This window comes from Coenobita brevimanus, chromosome 95 (genome assembly GCF_032717465.1).
Source record: "Coenobita brevimanus isolate Jiangsu-jjx chromosome 95, ASM3271746v2, whole genome shotgun sequence".
In the NCBI taxonomy this organism is placed as follows: domain Eukaryota; kingdom Metazoa; phylum Arthropoda; class Malacostraca; order Decapoda; family Coenobitidae; genus Coenobita; species Coenobita brevimanus.
In genome coordinates, this window is record NC_137048.1 from 7,669,669 (window position 1) to 7,692,457 (window position 22,789).

At 41.4% G+C, this 22,789-nt stretch overlaps 1 protein-coding gene across 1 annotated transcript in view; it reads right to left on the reverse strand.

Moving 5' to 3' along the window:
• The window catches only part of LOC145413192 (uncharacterized), a 481,698-nt gene that overhangs the window by 183,705 nt on the left and 275,204 nt on the right, over window positions 1-22,789 (reverse strand). Inside the window, exons 12-13 of the mRNA XM_080282917.1 lie at window positions 15,179-15,320; window positions 3,259-3,394 (exon numbers count right to left, since the gene is read on the reverse strand). Of these exons, the coding sequence (XP_080139043.1) occupies window positions 3,259-3,394; window positions 15,179-15,320 (278 nt within the window). The remainder of the gene's footprint in view (window positions 1-3,258; window positions 3,395-15,178; window positions 15,321-22,789) is intronic.

A 22,789-nucleotide genomic window follows, 5' to 3' on the forward strand; every position in this document is an offset into this window, starting at 1 on the left:
ATCATGGAGACAGCTAAAGAGATCTAGCGGCAATTAACCCCTTAACCGCGAGGCGTCACTTTCATGATGCTTGGGAGCAAGGGATCATACCGCGGGGTGTCACTTGTGTGATTCTGTGTTATTCTGAATTCGCCCAGGCTTTCAAGTGGTGGCTTGTATCATCTATCAGTACTGCCAATGTCCAACACTAGTCAGCACTCCTAATCTCATCTGTACTCACATCCATTGTTGACAATTTAGCCATTTCTTCCCATTCTTGACTCCCCTCCCTACCTCCCCTCCATTACCCTCTCCTCTCACCTGCCCAGCCGTGCTACGCTAAGTAAATCTTCCCTGGAATTTTCCACTGATTTCATCCATTGAAATAAGCCCTATGCCCTATTCTTATACCAAATAATATATACAAAAAAGAAATAAGGTAAGTGATAGTGCCATACACCTGGAATTGGCTAATTATCACCTGACAACACCTCACGTGCACTCGTTTGCTAATTTTCGCTGTTTATTTTCCCTTGAAATATGCCGTATAATCTATTCTCATAATACAAATATACATAAGAAAGGAAGGGAGAAGCCTAAGTGATATTTACATTCACCTGGAACTACCTAATTTATTATGTATTGTCTAGATTTCCTGCCAATCATTTCATAGCGTATATATTAGCAGCTGTCACCACGCTGACATTGGCAGCATTGCACTCCCCCTAGGCAGGCCACCACACTGTATTCAGTTTACTGTCATCTTTCAAGGTGAAACTACGTCGGATTCGCGCCCGTCCAATTCCGCCGCTTCTTAGCCCCATGCAAAAGGCCCTGTGACCTCTACCCCCTACTAAACCTCGTGTGGAAAGGGGTAAAGGGCTAAGTGACTGCTGTGGAACATGAACTGGCTAATTTGTCAATGAAAATGATAGACAGTGACTATGATCTTTCTGGAGAGTAAAACAGTGCAAGTGGAAATGTAAATAATGTGTAAACAACAAGTGAAAGCAATGAATGTAAATATAAGTGAACAGTGGAAAATAGTTTTATAAGTTACTGCAAGTGACAGTGCATAACACAGTGTAAATAAAACAGAAATGTAAATAATGTAAATAAAATAGAGAATGTAAACAGAAATGTAAATGAGTAGTAATATAAGAATACGAGTATATATACTAGGAGTAATGAAAGTGAAAGTTTCACTCTAGCATGTATGAATACTATGAGTAATGAAAGTGGAAGTGAAAGTGACAGATTCACTCTCAACGCTAGTATACAGGACGAGAAAGTGAATGCTACGTATTTTACTGAAAGAGAAATTGAATGCCTACAGTGACAATAAACTACTATTACTGAAGGAAACTTATGGATAAAGACTGTAGATATATATAAGTGTTATATAGTAATAGAATATAAAGTGTGAGTGTTTTTATGAATAATAAATGACAGAACACCAGCGGCGAACGATCGCAAGTGGGAAGGTCATACACGCTTGTAATTTTCACTGCTTTCACAGTGGTTTTTTTTTTGGAATATGGATTCCAAACTAATATGAGAATCATAGAATAGTGTTTCTAGTGATAATATCAGGCTGTGGTAATCATATTACGGGTTGTCGGGAAGTGTAAAGTGGAGACTTCGTTACCCAACTTCAGAGGTCTCCACAAGTCCTATGGTACCCAACGAAGGCTCAACAAACATCCCAGGAGAAAGCTGAAGGTATGTGCCATATGCATATGTAATTTTAATATTCTAGGTCTAATAACTGATTTTTGGCAAATATTTTTAGAGAGTCTGTTGGAGCACAAATATGCCCGCGAGACAAGCAAGTCAAGCAAAAACAACCCCACGGTTTAGGGGTTAAGCCACTCCTAAGCCTCGGAACCCATCAAATCACCCAAGCCTTAATCCTTATAAAAGTCTGATAGCCTTTTATGTTGTTTATTTATTCATTATACTGTTATTATTAATATAATAATGCTTTATTTCATGTTGGAGGAGAGATTGGCAGGAAATCATAGGCATAAAGTGGTTAAAAGTTAGAAAAATGGGCTACTGAAAAACCAATTAGAAATTTTCCCATTGACTGTTCAGTTCAGCTATCGCGTGTTCAGCTATCACGCGCGTTTGCTGTGACCAATTAGGCGCGATAGCAGGGGGTTGAGTGTACTTACCTTTGTAGTGTAGTGTACTGTAGTCAGCATGGGTGTGGAATTAGATAGTTCGGTGCACCGCTTTCGACTATTTTTCTATATTTTTCAATTTTTTCCCGATTTTTCTCAATTTTTTTACCCCAAAAAACTAAAGTTGACCCTGGGTTGAAAATTCCGAACCATTGGATGCCGGATTATCGGAAGTTCACTGTAAATGGTTTCCTAGTGTACAGGAAACCATTTGGCTTGTCACTCTGGGTATAGTCACCCCAAAAATTGCTAACAAAAAAAGCAATATAACTAAGTACTTCCAGGTTACTCCTAATTTCTTACAGTTAAAGTACACTTATGTCTGCTATAACAGAAGAAAGTCTGATGGTTTTATGGTGCTTGTCAAAGAAAAAATTTGTTACAGCAAAATACAATTTGGATGCATTTCTGTACTATAAAAACTGAGTATAACGAAATCCAACTTTATAAATATTATGTATCAGAAAATTACTTTAGGTCCGTAGCAACGAACAGTAGAAGGGAACGAAGTCCATTAAATGAAATCTGCATTTCGACATTCCCTAAAGCATTACATTGGTACAAATGAAAAGCAGACCCTCACTTGAGAGAGACCTCAATATACCAGATATTGGACTTAGCACACAATACGAAGGCTATTGAACTTTCATCAGCTATAGTAAACAATGCCAGTTAAATGAGGTGTGATGGGCCACAAGACCTGTACATATTATTCCTACCCTATTTACTACAACCTGGCCTAAAATTGTCCTCTCCCCATCATGACTACTGAGTTGTAATTACAAACTATACAGTAGTAATACTGTACCAGCCATGAAGAAGTGCTACAACAAGGATGTGAAAGAAGTTGCAAGAAGTCAAAATTATGGGCCAAGTTAATGTAAAATAGATATAGTTTTTATTTTTAGTGCTGGAAAATGCTGTTATAATCATTTACTTTCAAACGTGCTCGAAATCCCATCTCTGGGGGAGGGGGACCATCAGATATAATGGACTTATCAGCTTTATCGGATCAAGCTTCCCCCCAATTAGTCAGCTGTAGCAAGTGTCTACTGTACAAAACAATTATAGTGTAATTAAAACAGTCCCTTACCTTGACTTTCCTCAGATATTCATAGCGCTGAGATGCCATGTTCTTCATCATATGAGCTTCATCCAAAATCAACGTATGGAACTTGAGTTTCTTAAAGAGAGCCCTGTCTTCTGCACTGGTGGTGACCATGTTGTATCTGCAGATTACACATACCATCACACTTGTTAAGGTACATGGTGTCTTTGCTTAACCTCTTAAAAAAAAAAAAAAAAATTTAAAAAAAATAATAATAATAATAATAATTTACTCTTGCCTTTTTTCAGACTGCTGTATTCACTTTTTGATTTGCTTTTGAACTGCAAGGGCTAGAAATGGCTACCATTTACCCCTTTCTTGTTGGAGGTTATATTAGAGTTACAGGGAGAGAGAGAGAGAGGCAACTGAAGGAGTGTTGTGGTATTGATATGGAAGTGACTGAAAGTGTTAAAAGAAATATTCAGAGATAGTTTGGTCACATGGAGAGGATGGAGAATGAGATACTAAGAGAAAAATGTATGTAAGTGAGGTGGATAAAGAAGAGGGAAGGAGAGATCAAGGATGAGATGGAGGGATGGAGTGGAGAGGTATTTGAAGGAAGGGAGGTGTGTGATGGAGGGAGGGCAGTTAAATGGCAGAGGACAGGGCAACAAGGAGGTGATCTGTTTGTGGTCATCCCATATAGAATTAAAGCTATTGGCAAATAGACTGTCAGAGGTCCTTCATAACTGAGAGAAAATCATTCACAAGCAGCAAAAGTAAAAAAAATATTGTAAATCAGAAAGAAGAGGTAAAACTGTTTCACTTAACCACTTCTCTCTGATGATATATTTTCTATTGTAGTACTGTTATCCTGAAAATATAAGCAGGTCCTGAAGTTATGAGCAGATACTTTAATGAAAATCTATATATCACGTGGACAGTTGTATAAAGAAGTAGTCATATCATAACTCATATGAACTTAACTTAGGAGATTTTAACTACCGTATTCGTTTCGTTCGTTTTGGTTTTAAAGGGTCCAACATGCTTGCATGCGTTGGCCTTGATCACCTAATAGCGGCTCTTCATGCTGCTCGATCTCTGGCAGCTTCCCCATTTAGTCCCTTGGCCCTGAGGTCATGCTCAATAACCTTATCCCAGGTCATTTTGGTTTTTCAGTTTTGATGTGATAGGAAGCGTTAGAAAAAACACATTGAGGTGGTTTGGTCGTGTGGAGAGGATGGAGAGTGAGAGACTGATGAGAAGAGAGCATGTGAGTGAGGTGGAGGGGGAGAGAGGAAGGGGAAGGTCACAGATGAGATGGAGGGATGGAGTGGAGAGGTATATGAGGGAGGTCTGAATTGGAAGCAGGGCAGTGAAATGGCGGGGGACAGGGTGACATGGAGGCGATTTGTTTGTGGCCACCTCGTATGGGATTAAAGTGTCTGGCAGTACACAGACAGATAGTTTTGATAAAAAAACTGAACTATTCACCTATAGCTTAGAGCTTTTTAAAGTTCAATTTGGCTCTTTTCAATATTTCTGTTAGGCAACACCACACACTGTCAATGATGCCAGTAGGCGACCACATGTCAGGGTGAGAGGACTGTTACACAGATGCTGACAGCATACACTCCTTATTCTAGGCTTTTTGATACTTTTAAAAATACATGTAAATACAGTATTGTATTTGAGTTTGTGTTTACTATAACCCAATATTTAAAAATTATACTGACTGGTGGTATTTTTAATATACTGAAGAGAAACAGGATTGTACAGTACTGTACAAAACTGATGGAAGGATAATTACCATACTATGGTTAATTGACTTGTAAGGATATGCCAAATGAACTTCAGCTCCTTTATTCAATGAAAGCTTTATGAATTCAAGGTAAGTGTACTGTACTGTATTCTACTGTTCTACATTTTTTTTTTTTTTTTTTTTTAACTCTGGGAAAAATTTAGGGGGTATTAAGTGGAGTGTTTTGGCAATACAGTAAACTCTTAATTATCCACTGTCACAATATTCAGCCCAGCACGATATCCAGTGCTGCTGGCTCGGCTCTATCCACCAAATTATGCAACATCCCGTGCCAAAACGAGACATAAGCAGTGGTTCTATGCAATATCCGGCATTGAGGCATATCAACCAGCTCGAAAGTGGTAGACAACTGGCACCGTATTACTGTATTACCGTACTGTACCATTAAAGGTATTTTGTTGTACTGTATTTTTAGCTTCGTTTTCATCTTTTACTTATGGGAAAGTTTTTAGGACAGAGGAAGGAGACAGATAGTAACAAAATATCCGGCTCGACACCAAATGTAGAGCCAATGGGGTGTACTATGCAATATCCGGCATTCTACATTGCTTGGCGTTGGGTGTGACTACATTCAGTACAGTAAAATCTTAATTATTAAGAGTTTACTGTGTGCAAGTTTTGGCTCAATGCAAGGCCTTGGGAACATAACCCTTGTGTAAGTTGAGGCATGACTGAAAGTAGAAGGAAATGTCTACAAAGATGTGGTTATGCAAGCTGAAATAATCAACAAATGCTTCCAATCACTCTTTACTAGAGAAAGTGATTTCGTGGAGGAGCAGGGAGTGACTACAAAAGTAGCATTAAAATATGTAAAAGTTGAAGTGCAAGAAGTATACAAATTACCGTGAACTCAAGATGTGAGGAAGGCCCCAGGACCAGACGGGATCCCTAACTGGATACTAAAGGAATGCAGAGAACAACTGGCGGCTAAGAATCACGGTTAAATTGTGTGTTCTCTGGAAGAAGGGAAAGTGCCTCAGGAATGGAAAAGGGCCAATGTGGTACCAATTTATATGGGAGGAAACAAGGAAGAACCCCTGAATTATAGACCACTGTCCCTGACCAGCATGGTTGCATAACTATGAGAGAATCCTGAAGACAGATGGATAAAATATCTGGAGGAGATGAACATTTTGGCAGAAAGTCAGTTTGGGTTCAGAAGTGGAAGGTTGTGTGTTTCCAGCTTGATGAGCTTCTATTCAAGGGCGATAAACGTGCTACAGGAGAGAGATAGTTGGGTGGACTGTGTGTATTTAGATTTGGAGAAAGCCTTTGATGAGGTACCCCACAAGCGACTAATGAGGAAATTGGAACACATAGGAGGACTGAAGGGAAACCTCTAAGAATGGATGATAGACTTCTTGAGAGACAGACAGATAAGGACAGTAATAAGAGACAGGAGGTCTGGATGGAGGGAAGTGACACGTAGAGTTCCACAGGGCTCAGTGTTAGTGCCCGTAATGTTCCTGATTTATATAAACGATACGGTAAATGGAATGAACAGTTATGCAAGTCTGTTTGCTGATGATGCAAAGATCATGAGGAGAGTAGAAGATGAAGCTGACTGTAAGATGTTTCAGGAGGACCTGGACAGGATTCATGAATGAAGCTGGACATTGGGAATGAAATTCAGTGTAAAAAATTGTAAAACATTGAAAATGGGTAAAAGTACCAAGAGACCATCAATGAATTATTTGATGGGTAATGACCCAATCATAAAAGCATGAGAAGAGAAGGACTTGGGAGTGCTGGCCCAGGATAATTTGTCACCTGAAAAACACATTAACAAGATAGTTAGAGAGATATATAATCTCTTGACTAAAATAGGAGTAGCAATTCATTACATGGATGAGGAGAAGATGAAAAAATTGATAGTGGCCATGATCTGCCCCAGGTTGGAATATGCGGCAGTGGTGTGGTTCCCACATAAAAAGAAAGATATTAACAAGATCGAGAGAATACGAAGAACAGCAACCAAGATGGTGATGGTCCCCAGCCTGGAAGATCTGTTGTACAGGGAAAGGCTGGAAAAACTTGTCCTGCCTTCCTTACAAGAAAGGATGGAAGTAGAAAAAATTGACAGAGAAGATCTGCTTGTATGGGATGGGAGAGTAACAAGAGGACACGGAATGATACTGAAAAAGCCAAGTTGCCTGAAGGACATCAAGAAATATAGTTTTTCCATATAGATGCACAGACCCGTGGAATAGCCTGGACAAAAAGATCATCCAGTCTAAAAACTTAAACGAGTTCAGAGAAAAATTTGACGTCCAGAAACAGAGACAGGACCCCACGAGCACAGGTCATTCCCTGTATATCACAACTAGGTAAATACTATCTATTTATCTATCTATCTATCTATAGCCCAATGCCATAATCCTGCAAAGGGTGGCTGCAGACAAAACACCTCCAAGTCACTCTGTCACTCACCATTTATCTGCCTTCCCCCTAACTCACTCCCCTCTCCCGCACATACCTCTCAACTCCATCCCTCGATCTCATCCTCAGTCTCCCCCTCCCTCCACTTCGCCTACATACACCCTCTTAGTCAGTCTTTCATTTTCCATTCTCTCCACATGTCCAAACCACCTCAGTGTATTTCTCCTAATTTTCTCAGTCACATCCACATCCACCCCACAACATTCTTACACTTCTTCATTCGTCAACCTGTAGGTAAATACAACTAGGTAAATACACACACACGAGAGATAAGTGGGGGTGAGGGAAGGCAGGGGGATGGAGAAGGAGACAACCAAAGGCAGAGGAAGGCAGGGGGACAGGGAGAGAAATATGCCAGGCAGTGCTGAGTGTGGTGGGGGATAGAGGAGGGACAGGGGGAGGAGGGATGGGGAGGGGAGAAAAGAGAGAGTGGTGGGAGAACAGGATGACTGGGAGAGCTTTGTTTCCAACCTAGGGAAAGGCAGGGTGTAAGACTAGCGAGGCAATAGACATTCAAATTGTTCGGATTGTGAGAATGTTCCCCTATTTCTTGTGTTCGGTCTATATGCCAGATAAAATGGTGTATGGGTGTAAATTGATATGTAAATAAATGACATGGAATCTTCCTGATGGGGAATTGTCCTTGAACCCACAGGCTTGCCGCCTTCATGCTGGGCAACTGAGTTTCATCTCGAGAATAATTGCCTTCCTCTTCTTCTCACCAGTCACAGGAGAGACAGATGGGCATTTCACAGACATGATGGATGCACAAAACACAACACAGATATAGGAATGTATCCAAAAAACAAAAAATGCTGACAACACAGAACTCGGTAGATCATCGGACCAACAACCGTTTACACTAACAACTGCTTGGGAAGACTGGGACTCGGCTCGCTGCCGCTGCATCGTACCATGTATCCCTAGCCCAGGAAAAGATCAAAAGTCAAATTTCGAAGTACAGTTTCTACATTCATGAAGTCGAAAAATCTTAAGTCGACCATTCAAAATTTGGGGACCACCTCTTAAATGCACTCATATTTTCCATTTCCTCACCATCCAACCTCATTGTACATTCAGTGACTTCATTTCTCTCAATGACCATAACTATACTCTTCTCTACATTCACCTTTAGATTACATTTCTTACACACTCACCCAAACTCATTCACCAAACCTTGCAATTCCCCTTCCTTGTCACTTAACAATACAGTGTCATCTGCAGACAACAATACAGGAAGTTTCCAAACACTGCCCTCTCTCAACACACACCAGCCAATCACAATGCGTTGCAGGAGCAGCCAACTGATACACCAAGCCAACCACCACCCTCTCATTCTCTCCACTGGATGCCATATAGTGAGCACCTCACTCGCTCACTCGTGATTATGCCTGCATATGAATACTGTATATAATATTTATGATATGTTTGTGGTAGGTGGGGACACTCACCATCCACTCACTCAATGTAGTGCTGCTCTCGGGTGTCTGCCCTGTCCTCTCCTCCATCCTTATTTCCTTCCATCTTCTTCTATCTTTCTTTCCTTCATTCTCTCCTCGTCCTTCTGCCTACGGGTGACTTTACACTCCCTCTTCTGTCTTTTTCCTTTATTCTTTCCTCTTTCTTCTGCCTATGGGTGACTCTACACTTAGTGACAAGCCAAATGGTTTCCTGTACACCAGGAAACTATTTACTATGCTGGGTGGTAACCATACAACCAAATTCTGGCGCCTGGTGGTTTAGTGGGTAATTATTGTGCTCCAATCGGATTGCGACGGTGAAGGTTTATATCCATGGGGTGGTTGGGGTTTATTGCTCACGTAATGCCACTCAGGGATGAGTAAGGTTGGTCACTCTCATCTTAAATGTCAGGACAAACTGCCTAGCCCTGGGCTCCTACGCTCCTCATGGGGCAACGTAGGATTGGGTGATGGATGGATGGATGGATGAAGATTATATCTGTACAGGTATACCTCGATAAACGATACCCCGGCTTAGCAATGTGGGTAGAAATACCACCATACCCTGCCTAACGATGGCCAAACCCCAGTTTAATGATGGGCTTTGATTTTTTAAAACCAATTATGATGATATTTTACACTAGCACTGTGTATTTAGGTTGATTTATAAACCGTTTTTAAATTTAGATTAGTGTGTTTTAGCCACACGTGAAATGGCGGGGGACAGGGCGACTTGGAGGCGATTTGCTTGTGGCCACCCCAAACGGGATTGAGGCGTCTGGCAATAGATAGATAGACAGATAGCCACACGTGGGGTGAACTTTGTCATTTGGGGGTACAGTTTACTGTACGGTAGACTACTGTACTACACGTACTGTATCAATACTGCATTATATTTTATGCTTGATTTCAATCTCTCACTCACAGGTAATATTGTAGGAAAGTTTTTAGGACACTGGATCAAGATGGGTTGCTTAGGGTGGTGGCATATTATCCGGCTCAGTGCCAAATGGATAGCAAACTGGGGGTACCGATGCAATATCTGGCATTTTGCAACATCCAGCGAGGGGGTTTGGCTGAGTTACACCGGATATTTCAGAGACTACTATGATTTGATGGATGTACAATGTGTCCTTGAATGTGAGGCCTGGGGGGAAGTGGTAGCTGGAATTACAATTGAAGAGTTGGGGGGAAGGATGGAACTTCAATATACTGGTGTTGTAAAGAGAAGTGATACACTGAGAGGGTTTGGGCATGTTGAGAGGATAAAGGATGGCAATTGGGTGTGGAAGGTAAGAAGTGTGAACGTCAGTGGTAGGGCTGCAAGACCAAAAAGACCTGGGACAAGGCCCGAGTGTGACCTCATGTCTAAGGGGCTGAATGAGGAGGCTGCCAGAGATCATGCAACATGAAAAACCACCAATGCATGCAAGCATACTGAAGCCCTTACAAGATCAGTACAAGAGAAACCTAACTAGCTGGCAAAACACGATTGCAATGGAAGTGCTGTGAAATGGTGACTTTGAGCTTTAGTCTAAAACTAGCCACATCAAATCTTGTCACTTAGTCATCAAGGTACATGCACCGAGAGGATGTGTGTTTAGTGTACTTGGCAATTTGCTGCAATCTGAACAATGAAGGATCATGAGGAACAATGTGTTTGGATGAAATTTCATTTTAAATGGAGAAAAACTTTTATGGAGACTTTTCAGATGTTGTAACAGGCTACTGGGGAGGACTGCTTGAGGCATATGCAATGTCACAAGAGGTTCCAGCAGCTCAAATCAGAAAGAACATCCCATCATCATCATCATCATCATCATCATCACCAAACAACCCTACATTGCCCCACGAGAAGTGTAGGAGCAAGTTGGCCCTGATATTTAAGATGAAAGTGACCATCCTCACTCATCCCTGAGTGGCATCATGTGAGCAATAACCCCCAACCACCCCCTGGATATAAACCTTCACTGACTCAATCCAATTGGAGCACCATAATTACCCACTAAACCACCAGGCAGCAAAATTTGGTTATATGGTTACCACCCAGCGTAATAAATGGTTTCCTGGTGTACAGGAAACTTGTCACTTATTGTAGAGTCACCCACAGGCAGAAGGATGATGACAGAATGAAGAAATGAAAGACAGAAGAGGGAGTGTGAAGTCACCCATAGGCAGAAGGATGAGGAAAGAATGAAGGAAAGAAAGACAGGAGAGGATGGAAGGAAAGAAGGATGGAGGAGAGGAAAGTGCAGACACCCGAGGGCAGCACTACATCGAGTGAGTGGATTGTAAGTGCCCCGAAGATAATCCCAAATCTGGACAACCATCCACGTCAAAAGACGATGATCGTGCTGAGAAAGTGAGTGCTGGGATCCATGAAAATTGTTGTCTGACTATCCGTGAAGTTTCCAAAGAAGTGGGCATCTGTAAAAGTTCATGCCACACGAATTTAAATGAAAATCTGAAGATGCATCGTGTTGCCGCAAAATCTGTGTCACATCTGCTGACAGATCAGCAAAAAGAGAAATGTGTTACAGTCAGCCAGGAGCTGTTTGACTGTTCGAGTGCTTATGAAAACTTTCTGAAAAATGTCACAACAGGTGATGACATGTTAGTGTATGTCTACAATGTCAATACAAAATGGCAGTCGTCACAGTGGGTTGGAACATCGCTATTGTGACCAAAAGAAGCACATCAGAGTTGCTTAAATATGAAGCTGATGTTGATTGTCTTTTTTGACTAGAAGGGTGTCATTTATCATGAGACTGTTCCATGTTGTCAGACAGTCAATAAAAAGCTTTACTTGGATGTCTTGAAGCATTTCAGGGAGGCAGTACAAAAGAAGTGGTCTGCGGCAGGGAAAACAAAACCTGGAGGCGGTACAATGACAATACACCTCCTGACACGTTGCCCTTCATCCAAAATTGTTAGGGAAGCATGAGATGACTATCGTCCCCCAACCACCTATTCTCTGGATTTAGCACCCCCCCCCCCCTCTTTTTTCCCCCAAAGTAAAAATCCATCCTGAAGGTCGGTAATTTCAGAAGACAGAAGTAACAGAAGAAAGTTCGCCAAGTGCACTAAACATAAGCTCACTAAAGTGAGTGTACATCAATGACTAAATGACCTGGTGTGATACAGCTAGTGTTAGCTCAAAGTCACCATTAAACAGAGCTCCCATTGCAATCACATTACGCCAGCTAGTTGGTGCACTATCTAAAAGTCTGGTTTCTTTGTGGACAGACCTCGTATGAATGATACAATACTACGATATAATTTTAGTACTGTGCATCAGTGTTCCATAACCTGTGTGCTGTCAAAAGCTTCCTGGTGTGCCATGATACATTATCCTCCTCCTCTTTAAACAATTATTTTGTGGTAGGTGAGGGCACTCACCGTCCACTCACTCAATATAGTGCTGCTCTTGGGTTCCTGCCCTTTCCTCCCCTCCTTCCTCTTCTGTCTTTCTTTCCTTCATTCTTTCCTCTTCCTTCTGCCTATGGGTGACTCTACATTAGATAACAAGCCAAATGGTTTCCTGTACACCAGGAAACCATTTACTATGCTGGATGGTAACCATATAATCAAACTGTGACGTCTGGTGGTTTAGTGGGTAATTAGGGCACTCCTATCGGACTGAGCCAGTGCACGTTTAAATCCAAGGGGTGGTTAGGGTTTATTGCTCACGTAATGCCACTTGAGGATGAATATGGCTGGTCACTCTCATCTTAAATGTCAGGACCAACTTCCCTAGCCCAGGGCTCCTATGCTCCACATGGGGCAACACAGGATTAGATGATGAATGAACCACAATTATGGGAAATAAACATTATATAAATGAATATAAAAGATATAAGCATTTACTACGCTGGGTGGTAACCATATAACCAGATTTTGGTGCCTGGTGGTTTTAGTGGGTAATTATTGCGCTCCAATCGGATTGAGCTGGTGAAGGTTTATATCCAAGGGATGGTTGGGGTTGATTGCTCATGTAATACCACTCAGGGATAAGTGAGGCTGGTCACTCTCATCTTAACTGTCGGGACCAACTGCCTAGCCCCGGGCTCCTACGCTCCTCATGGGGCAATGTAGGATTGGATGATAGTTGATGATGATGATGATATATATTAATAATGGAAACAAAAAAATTAATTAATGTATTTGAAATCACTATTCATTTTCATATATTCCTGTAATACGAGTAAGTTACTAATGAAACCACTGCCAGGAAGTCTAATTCAGACATGTGTAAAAACGTTTGGGAGTGAATGCTTCAACCATTCACTGTCATGTGCATTGACCCCTGAGACTCTTGCAAGTGTAGCTGTACTGGGTGCCGATGTGTTTTAGTACAATTATTATAAGAGCCAGGATTCCAGGGGCTTGAATGATGAGCGAATGGAAGTGTGGCCCATTGGACTGGGCAAACTTAGGCTGTCTGTATGTGCTACTCACCCTGCCCTAGGGTGGGAAAGGAAGTCCGGGTGATGATGATGATGATTATAAGAGTTCATCCAGACAATGAGCTGTTCATTTGGAAGGAATATTGTTGCAGAAAACTATTGTGTTATACAAACATGATCCTCTTGTTTTTGCTGCTGAAGCATCAGTCTGTTGTCCCTCTCTGAAGGCACATGAAGAACTTGTGTATATCAAAAATAATAATATCCTCACACTTAATTCAATAAGGCAACCAGACACATATTTTGGGTAGACCTGAAATGAAAGTAACCAACAATCTCCAAGTATGCTATTGATGTACTGTTGTCATTTACCACAATAAATATGTGCTACTTGAGCTTTCAAAGTTAACATTTCCAGTATAAAAAACACAAACCAATCTGAAGTCACTGGATGAGGAACTTTGTGTGGGTTTCTATCACAGAACCAGACTTTAGGAACCTGTGTTCCTCACAATAGGCACAAGTTTCTCATTAATTTTCAAAGACAGTATTCTGCCTATCTACCTACTGCCAGACGCCATAATCCTGTAAGGGGTGGCCACGAACAAATTGCATCCATGTCACCCTGTCCCCCACCACTACACTGCCCTGCTCCCAGCTCACCCCCCTCTTTCTCATATACCTCTCCACTCCATCCCATCTTTGGCCTCCCACTCCCTCTCACCTCCTTCACATTCCTCTCCACTCCATCCCTCCATCTCACCCTTGGCCTCCCCCTCCCTCTCCCCACTCCACCTCACTCACATACATTCTCCTGGTCAGTCTCTTGCTCTGACCCTCTCCATATGGCCAAACCACCTCAATGTATTTCTCCTAATGCTTTCTGTCCACATCCACATCCACACCACAATGCTGCTTCACTTCCTCATTTGTCAGTCTCTCTCTCCATGTGACTCCACATGCTCCTCTCAAGTAACTAATTTCCACTGCTCTCACTCTTGACTTGGGTCCTTCAACAAGGTCCAAGCTTCACTTCCATACATTAGAGTTCGTATCATAATACTGTCATCCAGCAACCTTTTTACTTCCATGGTCACTTGCCTGTTTCTTAGCACTGCTTTCAAAGAACCAGCAACCTTTCTTCCTTGCTGAACTCTTTCAAGCATTACATACATTACATACATATATTTTGTGGGAAAAAAATATTTCTATATATGTTTACAGAAAGTTTCACTGAAAATTTTTATCTTACTAGGCTCTAGATACACAAATCTTGTTATACAGTATATGTTCAGTCAATAACCATTCTCAGTAGAGTAGCCGAGTTTATCTTCTGAAGAAAAATATTATTTTCAGAAATTATCCTGTGTGTGGCAAGCAATGCTTGTCACTGCATGCCTGCAAAATAGTCTTTATTTCATAATTCTGTAAATTCCTTGAACACAAAAAATTCAATACGTTATTTTAGATAAAAGGTACTGTGCACTGAGCATTATTTCTGATCAGAAATTAAAATAATTTCATGCAATTATGATACTTATCATAACAACTATTAATCAAATGTACTGAAAGAGTTTAACAAATTGAATAATGTGCCGTGAAATAAAAACAGCTGCAGACCACAGGGGTGGGGGCTGGGATCTGAGGAAATACAGAAAAAGGAGAGGTATATGAATGAAAGGAGATGTACGCTGGATGGAGGGAGGGCTGCCTGACAGGTGACGTGGACACACTTTGTTTGTGGACACCTTTTCCAGAATTAAGGCATCTGAATACAATATAGTCAGATAGAGAGACATTATCCTGTCCTGGCCAGGTGAATATTTCTGGAGCCTTACGTGGTGAGGATAACATCAGGAACTTCTTCAAATGCATTGTTGAGTATGTCAGCTCTGATGGCACGGCGGTCATCCTGTGAGCCGTGGTAGTGCAGCACCTCTATATCTGGACACCACAGCTCTAACTCACGACTCCAATTATCTGCAACAAACACCACCACTTTGGCTTTAAAAACATAAAGAGCAGTGTGTCCCAGACTAAACGCACTTTAATGCACTTACAGGAACAGAGATTCAGCAACAAAAAGAAACGCTTTATCAGATCAGTGATGTCCTATGCTTCCTATGCATGGGTAAACTCCTATCTCACACCCGCTAAAACACCTTGCAAACCACACAGATCATCCTAAATATTCTCACTGGCTGCACCAACACTACTCCCACAGCTCACTTACCCTTTCAAATGCAAGAGAACGTCCTAATATGACAGGCAAAATTCTTCAAGGCAGCCTGCGTTAACACACAACATCCATCAATAAATGACTGAGCCACACATTAAAACTTGGCACACATCTACATTACCAGACCCACATCAACATCCCACCTCTAGATATTCCTACAATAAACAACGAAGTAACACCTGAATATCCACTTCAAGCGAAGGGAAACGCAACATCTCAATCAGAGCAATATATTACAAGCCCTCTCACCCACTACCATAAGTATCCCTAAATAGAGCTGATGAAGTCCACCAACTAGGCCAACATGAGGACATCACCCAGTCCTCTGTTATCAGCTTATATTTGGGTTGTGCAGAATCACAGACAACCTGTGCCCCATCTGTAAAACAGGCCCACACAACTTAATACACATGATGGAGCACTGGACAGCACAAGATACAGGCATACCCTGGTTTAACGATGTAATTGGTTAGGTAAAACCCCATCATTAGGCGAGGTATCGTACATCGGGGTGCTTTTAACATGCAAAGTAATCTGGACCGTTTACCAGCCTTGGGTTTCCCAACAAACCAAACCCAAAAACCACCCAAATGAGCCCCAAAACAAGTTTAAAGCCAATCTAAATGGCCTGACAGCTGTCAAGGAAGCTAACCTAAGCCTAACATCTGTAAATGACTCACTAAAATCAACAAATAATATCTGAAAATTGTCATATATAAGTATGGAAAAGATTAAGCATAGTAAACTGTACCCCATGATGACAATGTTCATCTCACCTATGGCTAAAACACATTAATCTAAGTCTAAAAACAGTTTATAAATCAGCCTAAACACACAATTATAGTCTAAATTTCATCAAAATTGGGAAAAAAAAAAAATCAAAACCCATTGCTGAACTGGGGTTTGGCCATCATTAGGAGGGGTATGGTGGTATTTCTACCCCCATCGTTAAGCCGGGGTATCACATCTAAGGGTATCATATATCGAGGTATTACTGTACACTAAGACGTGGACAGAGTATCAATAGCGTAGGAAACTTAAGAAACAACTCCACAGGAGCGGTTGCTTATCTGCAGTTGATGGGTCTGCTTGGCCTGGCAGACCAGGGTTAAGCAAAAAAAAAAAAAGAAAGAAAGAAAAAAAAAAAAAGAGAGAGCGAGAGAGAGAGAGAGAGAGGAGGGGGGGGGGGGGCTTCCACCTCAGAGGTTCTGCTACCTCATCATCATCATCCAGACCTCCTTTCCCACCCTAGGGCAGGATGAGGAGTAGCAATGTCCAGACAGCCCAAATTTGCCCAATCCAATAGGCCACGCTTCCATTCACTCATCATTCAAGCCCCCGGAATCCTGGCTCTATTGGATATGCCAAAAACATTCACCACGTTCTGTAGCTTCATGTAAATATATCTGATGCTGCCACATTAAAAAGGGGTGCCAAATCCCTGATCAAACACTTTTCCTCACAACATTCATCCAGCCAACGCAATCTCTTGTCAATTCCCCAGCCTCACCAACTTCCAAACCTCTCTTCCTCACACTCATCCACCACATCTCTCCACCTTCTCCTTGGCCTACCTCTCCTTCCTCTTTCAAATTTGCTCAGATATACCTTTTTCTGCTACCTTATTTAAAAAAAAAAAAAAAATCTACTAAGAAATCCTTCTGGGAAAAATAAAACATGATACAGGATGACCCTTGTAATTTATCCCTAGTCTAGTGGATGCTGATTTTTGCATTACCACATAATGCTCAAGCTATCGACCTTAACTAACCTTCTCTGATGTTTAAAGAGTATATTGACAGGCTGATACATGTGAATGGTGACAGCACAGCAGTAATAAACAAAACTGGGTTTGGTGGTACATAAAAAAGAAATGAGGTGCTAGAAAAGGTGACACTGGCAGCTGCAATATCTGGCCCAAAGCATATCTGGTGCTTTTTGGTCGGTGCTATTAAAAAATATCCGGTGCCGAAACAGGAAGCAACTGGCAGTACCATGCAGTTTTATGGCAGTAATGTGTAACACCTGGCTCAAACCCGGGACCCAATTGGCCCGCAGGCAGACCCCACAGTACTGCAACACATGCCAGCCAAACAGTATGTATTGTGGAAGCAATCTACCCGATGCACCTAGGCAACTATCACCCCCACAACCTCATGCCTCACTCATCGCTAAAGTGCTGTGACTTCCTTTGTGGTCCCTCAGTGCTCCATGCTCTAGTGTTCTCATTACTTTACCCTAGTTCTGTGTAACGGCCACGCTTCTGGGTTTCGTGGCTGTGCCAACACTAGGTGATTATATTACGTACCGTATTGCATGCACTATGTGTAAACTCACGAGCATTAATTTCTATTAGAGGGTGTCCCCTTCCTAACCCTGTATACCCTGGGAAGAGGAATGTGGGGAAAGAAATAAGCTCCACCCACCTCTACCCCAGCTCCCAACACTCCCCCATACCCCTTCCCAACCTTCCCCCACCTGTCAATCTTAACTGGCAGTTACATCACAAGCTGACCTCGTACTTAAAACTCTTGGTCACACTACTGATACAGAAACATAAAGCAATAAGATATGTACAAAGTATGCAGTGCACCCCCACACAATGCAAACTCACACGGTGCGAATCACCCACAATCCAAGGTCAACCCAGAAAATGCTTATTATTATTTTTTTTTTTTAATGCAAAATCTGCAAATCAAACTTCCCAACATGCGAATTGGCTGTATGATTCCAAGGGAAAAATGGACGTCCTGCCATTACTACGAGTGTCGGGCCGGACAATGTGAGTCAGTCACACGAAGGCAAGTGACTGGCAAAGAGCCAGGTTCAAAATGGCGGGCGGCTGGCAAGCTATCTGCATGTCATTTACCAACGTTCCTGGGTAAACAGACACTTCTCCTTCATGTTGCCACGAGAACACATGTTGAACCTCACATCCTGTGGTTCGTTTTAACATCACAGCAGTTCCCACTTGTTCATCATGGTCTCAGCTGTCGACTTTGAAGGTTTTATGGTACCTCCAGGAGACCTCAGCAGTGACAGTGAGAGTGACAACGAGGTGTCCTGCCCCTTGGGGCAAAGAGTAGACGCCCCTAGTCTCAGATACCCACCACCTCCCTACTTAACAAGAAGTCACTTAACCCCTACACCGCGGGCTTGTTTACCAATTACTTGCGTGTGCCGCGGGGTTATTTGGGCTCCGACAGACTCTCAAAAAATATTTGCCAAAAATCAGTTATTAGTCCTAGAATAATAAAATTACATATGCTTATGGCACATACCTTCAGCTTTCTCCTGGAATGATTGTTGAGCCTTCGTCGGTTACCGTAGGACTTGTGGAGACCTCTGAAGTAGGGTAACGAAGTCTCCACTTTACACTTCCCAACAACCCGTAATATGATTACCACAGCCAGATACAAACACTATAAACACTATTATACAATTTTCAAGTAGTTTGGGATCCATACTCAAAAAAAAACACTGTGAAAGCAATGGAAATTACGAGCGCGTCTGATCGTCGCACTGGCACTTGTTCGCTCATGGTAGTCTGTCATTTATTATTCATAAAACCCCTCACACTTTATATTTCTATTACTATATAACACTTATATATATCTACAGTCTTTATCCATAAGTTTCCTTCAGTAGTATTAGTTTATTGTCACTGTAGGGATTCAATTTCTTTCAGTAAAATACGTAGCATTCACTTTCTCGTCCTGTATACTGGCATTGAGAGTGAATGTCACTTTCATCTTCACTCTCATAACTCATAGCATTCAGACATGCTGGAGTGAAACTTTCACTTTCATTACTCCTAGGGTATATACTCGTATTCTTATAATACTACTCATTTACATTTCTATTTACGTTCTCTATTTTATTTACGTTATTTACACTTCTATTTTATTTACAGTGTTATGCACTGTCACTTGAAATAACTTATAAAACTATTTTCCATTGTTCACGTATATTTACATTCATTACTTTCACTTTCTGTTTACACATTATTTACACATTATTTACAATTCCACTTGCACTGTTTTACTCAATAGAAAGATCGTAGTCACTCTTTTATCAATTGTCAGCCCTTTACCTCTTTCCACACGAGGTTTAGTAGGGGGTAAAGGTCACAGAGCCATTTGCATGGGGGTGAAAAAAGGCCTTGAAGTCAGCAAGATGAAACATACGTCCTCTCACTTCGGAAGATGAGACTACACTGATAACGCAGTTGCCAGGCCAGCTAGCCTAGAGGCCTGCTTTAGGGGTTATTCAGAGTTACCAATATTACTTCTTGAAACAGCTAAGTCTAGCACTGATATGATTGGCAGGAAATCTAGACAATACATTATAAATTAGGTAGTTCCAGGTGAATGTAAATATCACTTAGGCTTCTCCCTTCTCTCCTTACATGTATATTTATTACGAAAATAGATTATACGGCATATTTCAAGGGGAAAAAAACAGCGAAAATTAGCGAACGAGTGCACGTGAGGTGTTGTCAGGTGATAATTAGCCAATTCCAGGTGTATGGCACTCTCACTTACCTGATTTCTTTCTTGTATATATTATTTGGTATAAGAATACGACATAGGGCTTATTTCAATGGATGAAATCAGTGAAAAATTCCAGGGAAGATTTACTTAGCGTAGCATGGCCGGGCAGGCGAGAGGAGAGGGTAATGGAGGGGGGGTAGGGAGGGGAGTCACGAACGGGGAGAAATGGCTAAATTGTCAACAATGGATGGGTGTACAGATGAGATTAGGAGTGCTGACTAGTGTTGGACATTGTAAGTACTGATAGATGATACAAGCCCCCACTTGAAAGCCCGGGTGAATTCAAAATAACACAGAATCACAAAAGCGACGCCCCGCGGTATGATCCCTTGCTCCCAAGCGTCACGAAAGTGACGCCCCGCGGTTAAGGGGTTAATAAGCGTTAACCAGTAAACTATAAGGGTTCTAAGCAATTTGTGAATTCAAGAATTACGTTTCCTGGTTAATAATGACATAAGTACTGATTGCTAGGCAGAGAGAGAGAAATTACATTTTTGATGCTCCACCTTAATTCCTTTTGCAGGTGCAGCTGGTGGGTGCAGCATTGAAATGCAGATCAGCTGGTCGTCCCTGTCGCATGTTGCTCCCCCTCCTCTTCTGCCTCGGTGTCATTATTTACTATAAATTTGCATTACATGATTTCACACGTAGGTACAGTTACACCACAGGTGTCATACCTACACCTTGTATTACATACATCATGCTACATACCAATTAGTTGTTAATGTAAATGTAGTGAACTTTTCGCTCAGTTTGACCTGAGTACAGAATTTTTCACTGTTGTCACGGAGTTTTTCCCTCAAGCTTGCTTCCATTAACGTAAATACGAGGTTTTTCGCTCACTGGCGACTATGACTTTCTCTTGAAGCACGATAGGACACACATGCACCACACTGTGAATCTTGTGTGACTGAGTTAGGAATTATATGTATGTATATAGAAATCTTTTTTTTTTCTGAAGAAATTAAAGATTTGATTTTCATGGGGCATAATGTCACGAGTCGGCTAGTGACATTGGCTTTTGTGGGAAACTGCGAACTCTAATGGAATCCCAGTGTTTATCGTTCAGTATAATTGCTGCGTATTCAGCCCATCGGGAGTGTTTTTTTCAGGCAATTTCCAATGTGTCATAAATGATTGTCTTTGTGCAAGACATTAGCACTACTGCTGAGCGATTTATCTTGGGCATGGAGGGGTATATGAGAGAGGGGTGGTGTGAGATGGGAGCAGGGCAGTGAAATGGCGGGGGACAGAGCGACTTGGAGGCGATTTGTTCGTGGCCACCCCAAACGGGATTGAGGCATCTGGCAATAGATAGATAGATATAGATGTTTCGCTCATTTTAGCCGTTAGTAATACGGCCACAGTACTTGCCTCTTTCCCACAAGTTAGTCAGTCAAGGTTCGAGCACCATGGAAGTAGGTTGTGTGTGGCAGTGTCCTTCCTCAACAACACCTAGTTCCCACCGCTGTCATATTCCCACATAGCTGTGATTGGCGAGAGACAGCGAGTGCAGTGTTCTTCCTCAGTAACGACACCCAGTCATCTGCTTAGTCCACTCATTGCCCAGGATTTCTTTTCGTATTTTCCTAGGTTTAAGAGTTTAGCTTCTGAGTGAGCGAGTGAGTGCCATCTCCTTATCTTGAATTCACTTTGAAATGTAACGTTAAATTTATTTCTTTGTAATCAATAAATTTAACAGTTCTTTTTTCTCGAGCTTAAGTTAATGTAAACTCGTGTTTCATTTCTCCATAATTAAGCTTATTTCCCTTATAGCTCCTAGCTTGCATAAACGATTTGCTATTCATAACTGGTACTTAGGCCAGTCTTGTTGTATTAAGCTTAAAATCCGTTGTGCCCTTTAGGAGTTAATGCATCAGCAAGAACCTGATATCATTAATGGAATAAGTTATTTATTGTCAGGGGTGAAGTCACTCTCTCTAGAGGCCAACAGTACTAATAAACAGCATTTGTGAGTAAAATAGTCTCTGCTGTGTACTGTTGAGAAAGTTTATAAATTCTCGTTCTGAGAGAATCGGTTAAGCAAGCCAGCATAAAGTAATCATTGCTTGATTTAAGCAAGACAATTCATAGTCCCTGTTCTTCAGTATTATTGAGAATTATCATTTAATTTTCTTACCTTTCAAAACCCCGTGAGAATTGGCGACCTCATTCCAGGATATTAACTCCTAGCTCTAAAGCTATTTACGAGATAATACTCACTCGTTCATATTTGGGAAAATATCATTAAAGTCTATAGGCACTACCTTACTGGTGATTACTGATTCATTTTTATTAATTTACATAATAGTTTTGACAGTCAGTTGTTTGTTTAATTTTCTTTCTTTACCAGTTTAGTTAGATAAAACTGGTCACCACTAACCTGTGCCTATATCTTTTATTTTTGATTATTGGCATTTCTCTTTGCAAAAAAAAAAAAAAATCCCAGTCAGTACTGAGTAGCTAGTACTTAGATTAAGGTAGCATCATATCGAGCAGCATCTGTGTACAGAAGCCAAAGATATGGGTCATACAAACTCAACTGAAATTAAAAATTACACCCTCTCTCGGCTTAGTCACGAGCAGCAACACGAGAGTGATGCTCATGAAGAGCGTAGAATCTAACTCATACACGAGCGAGAACAGCGCGAATACGA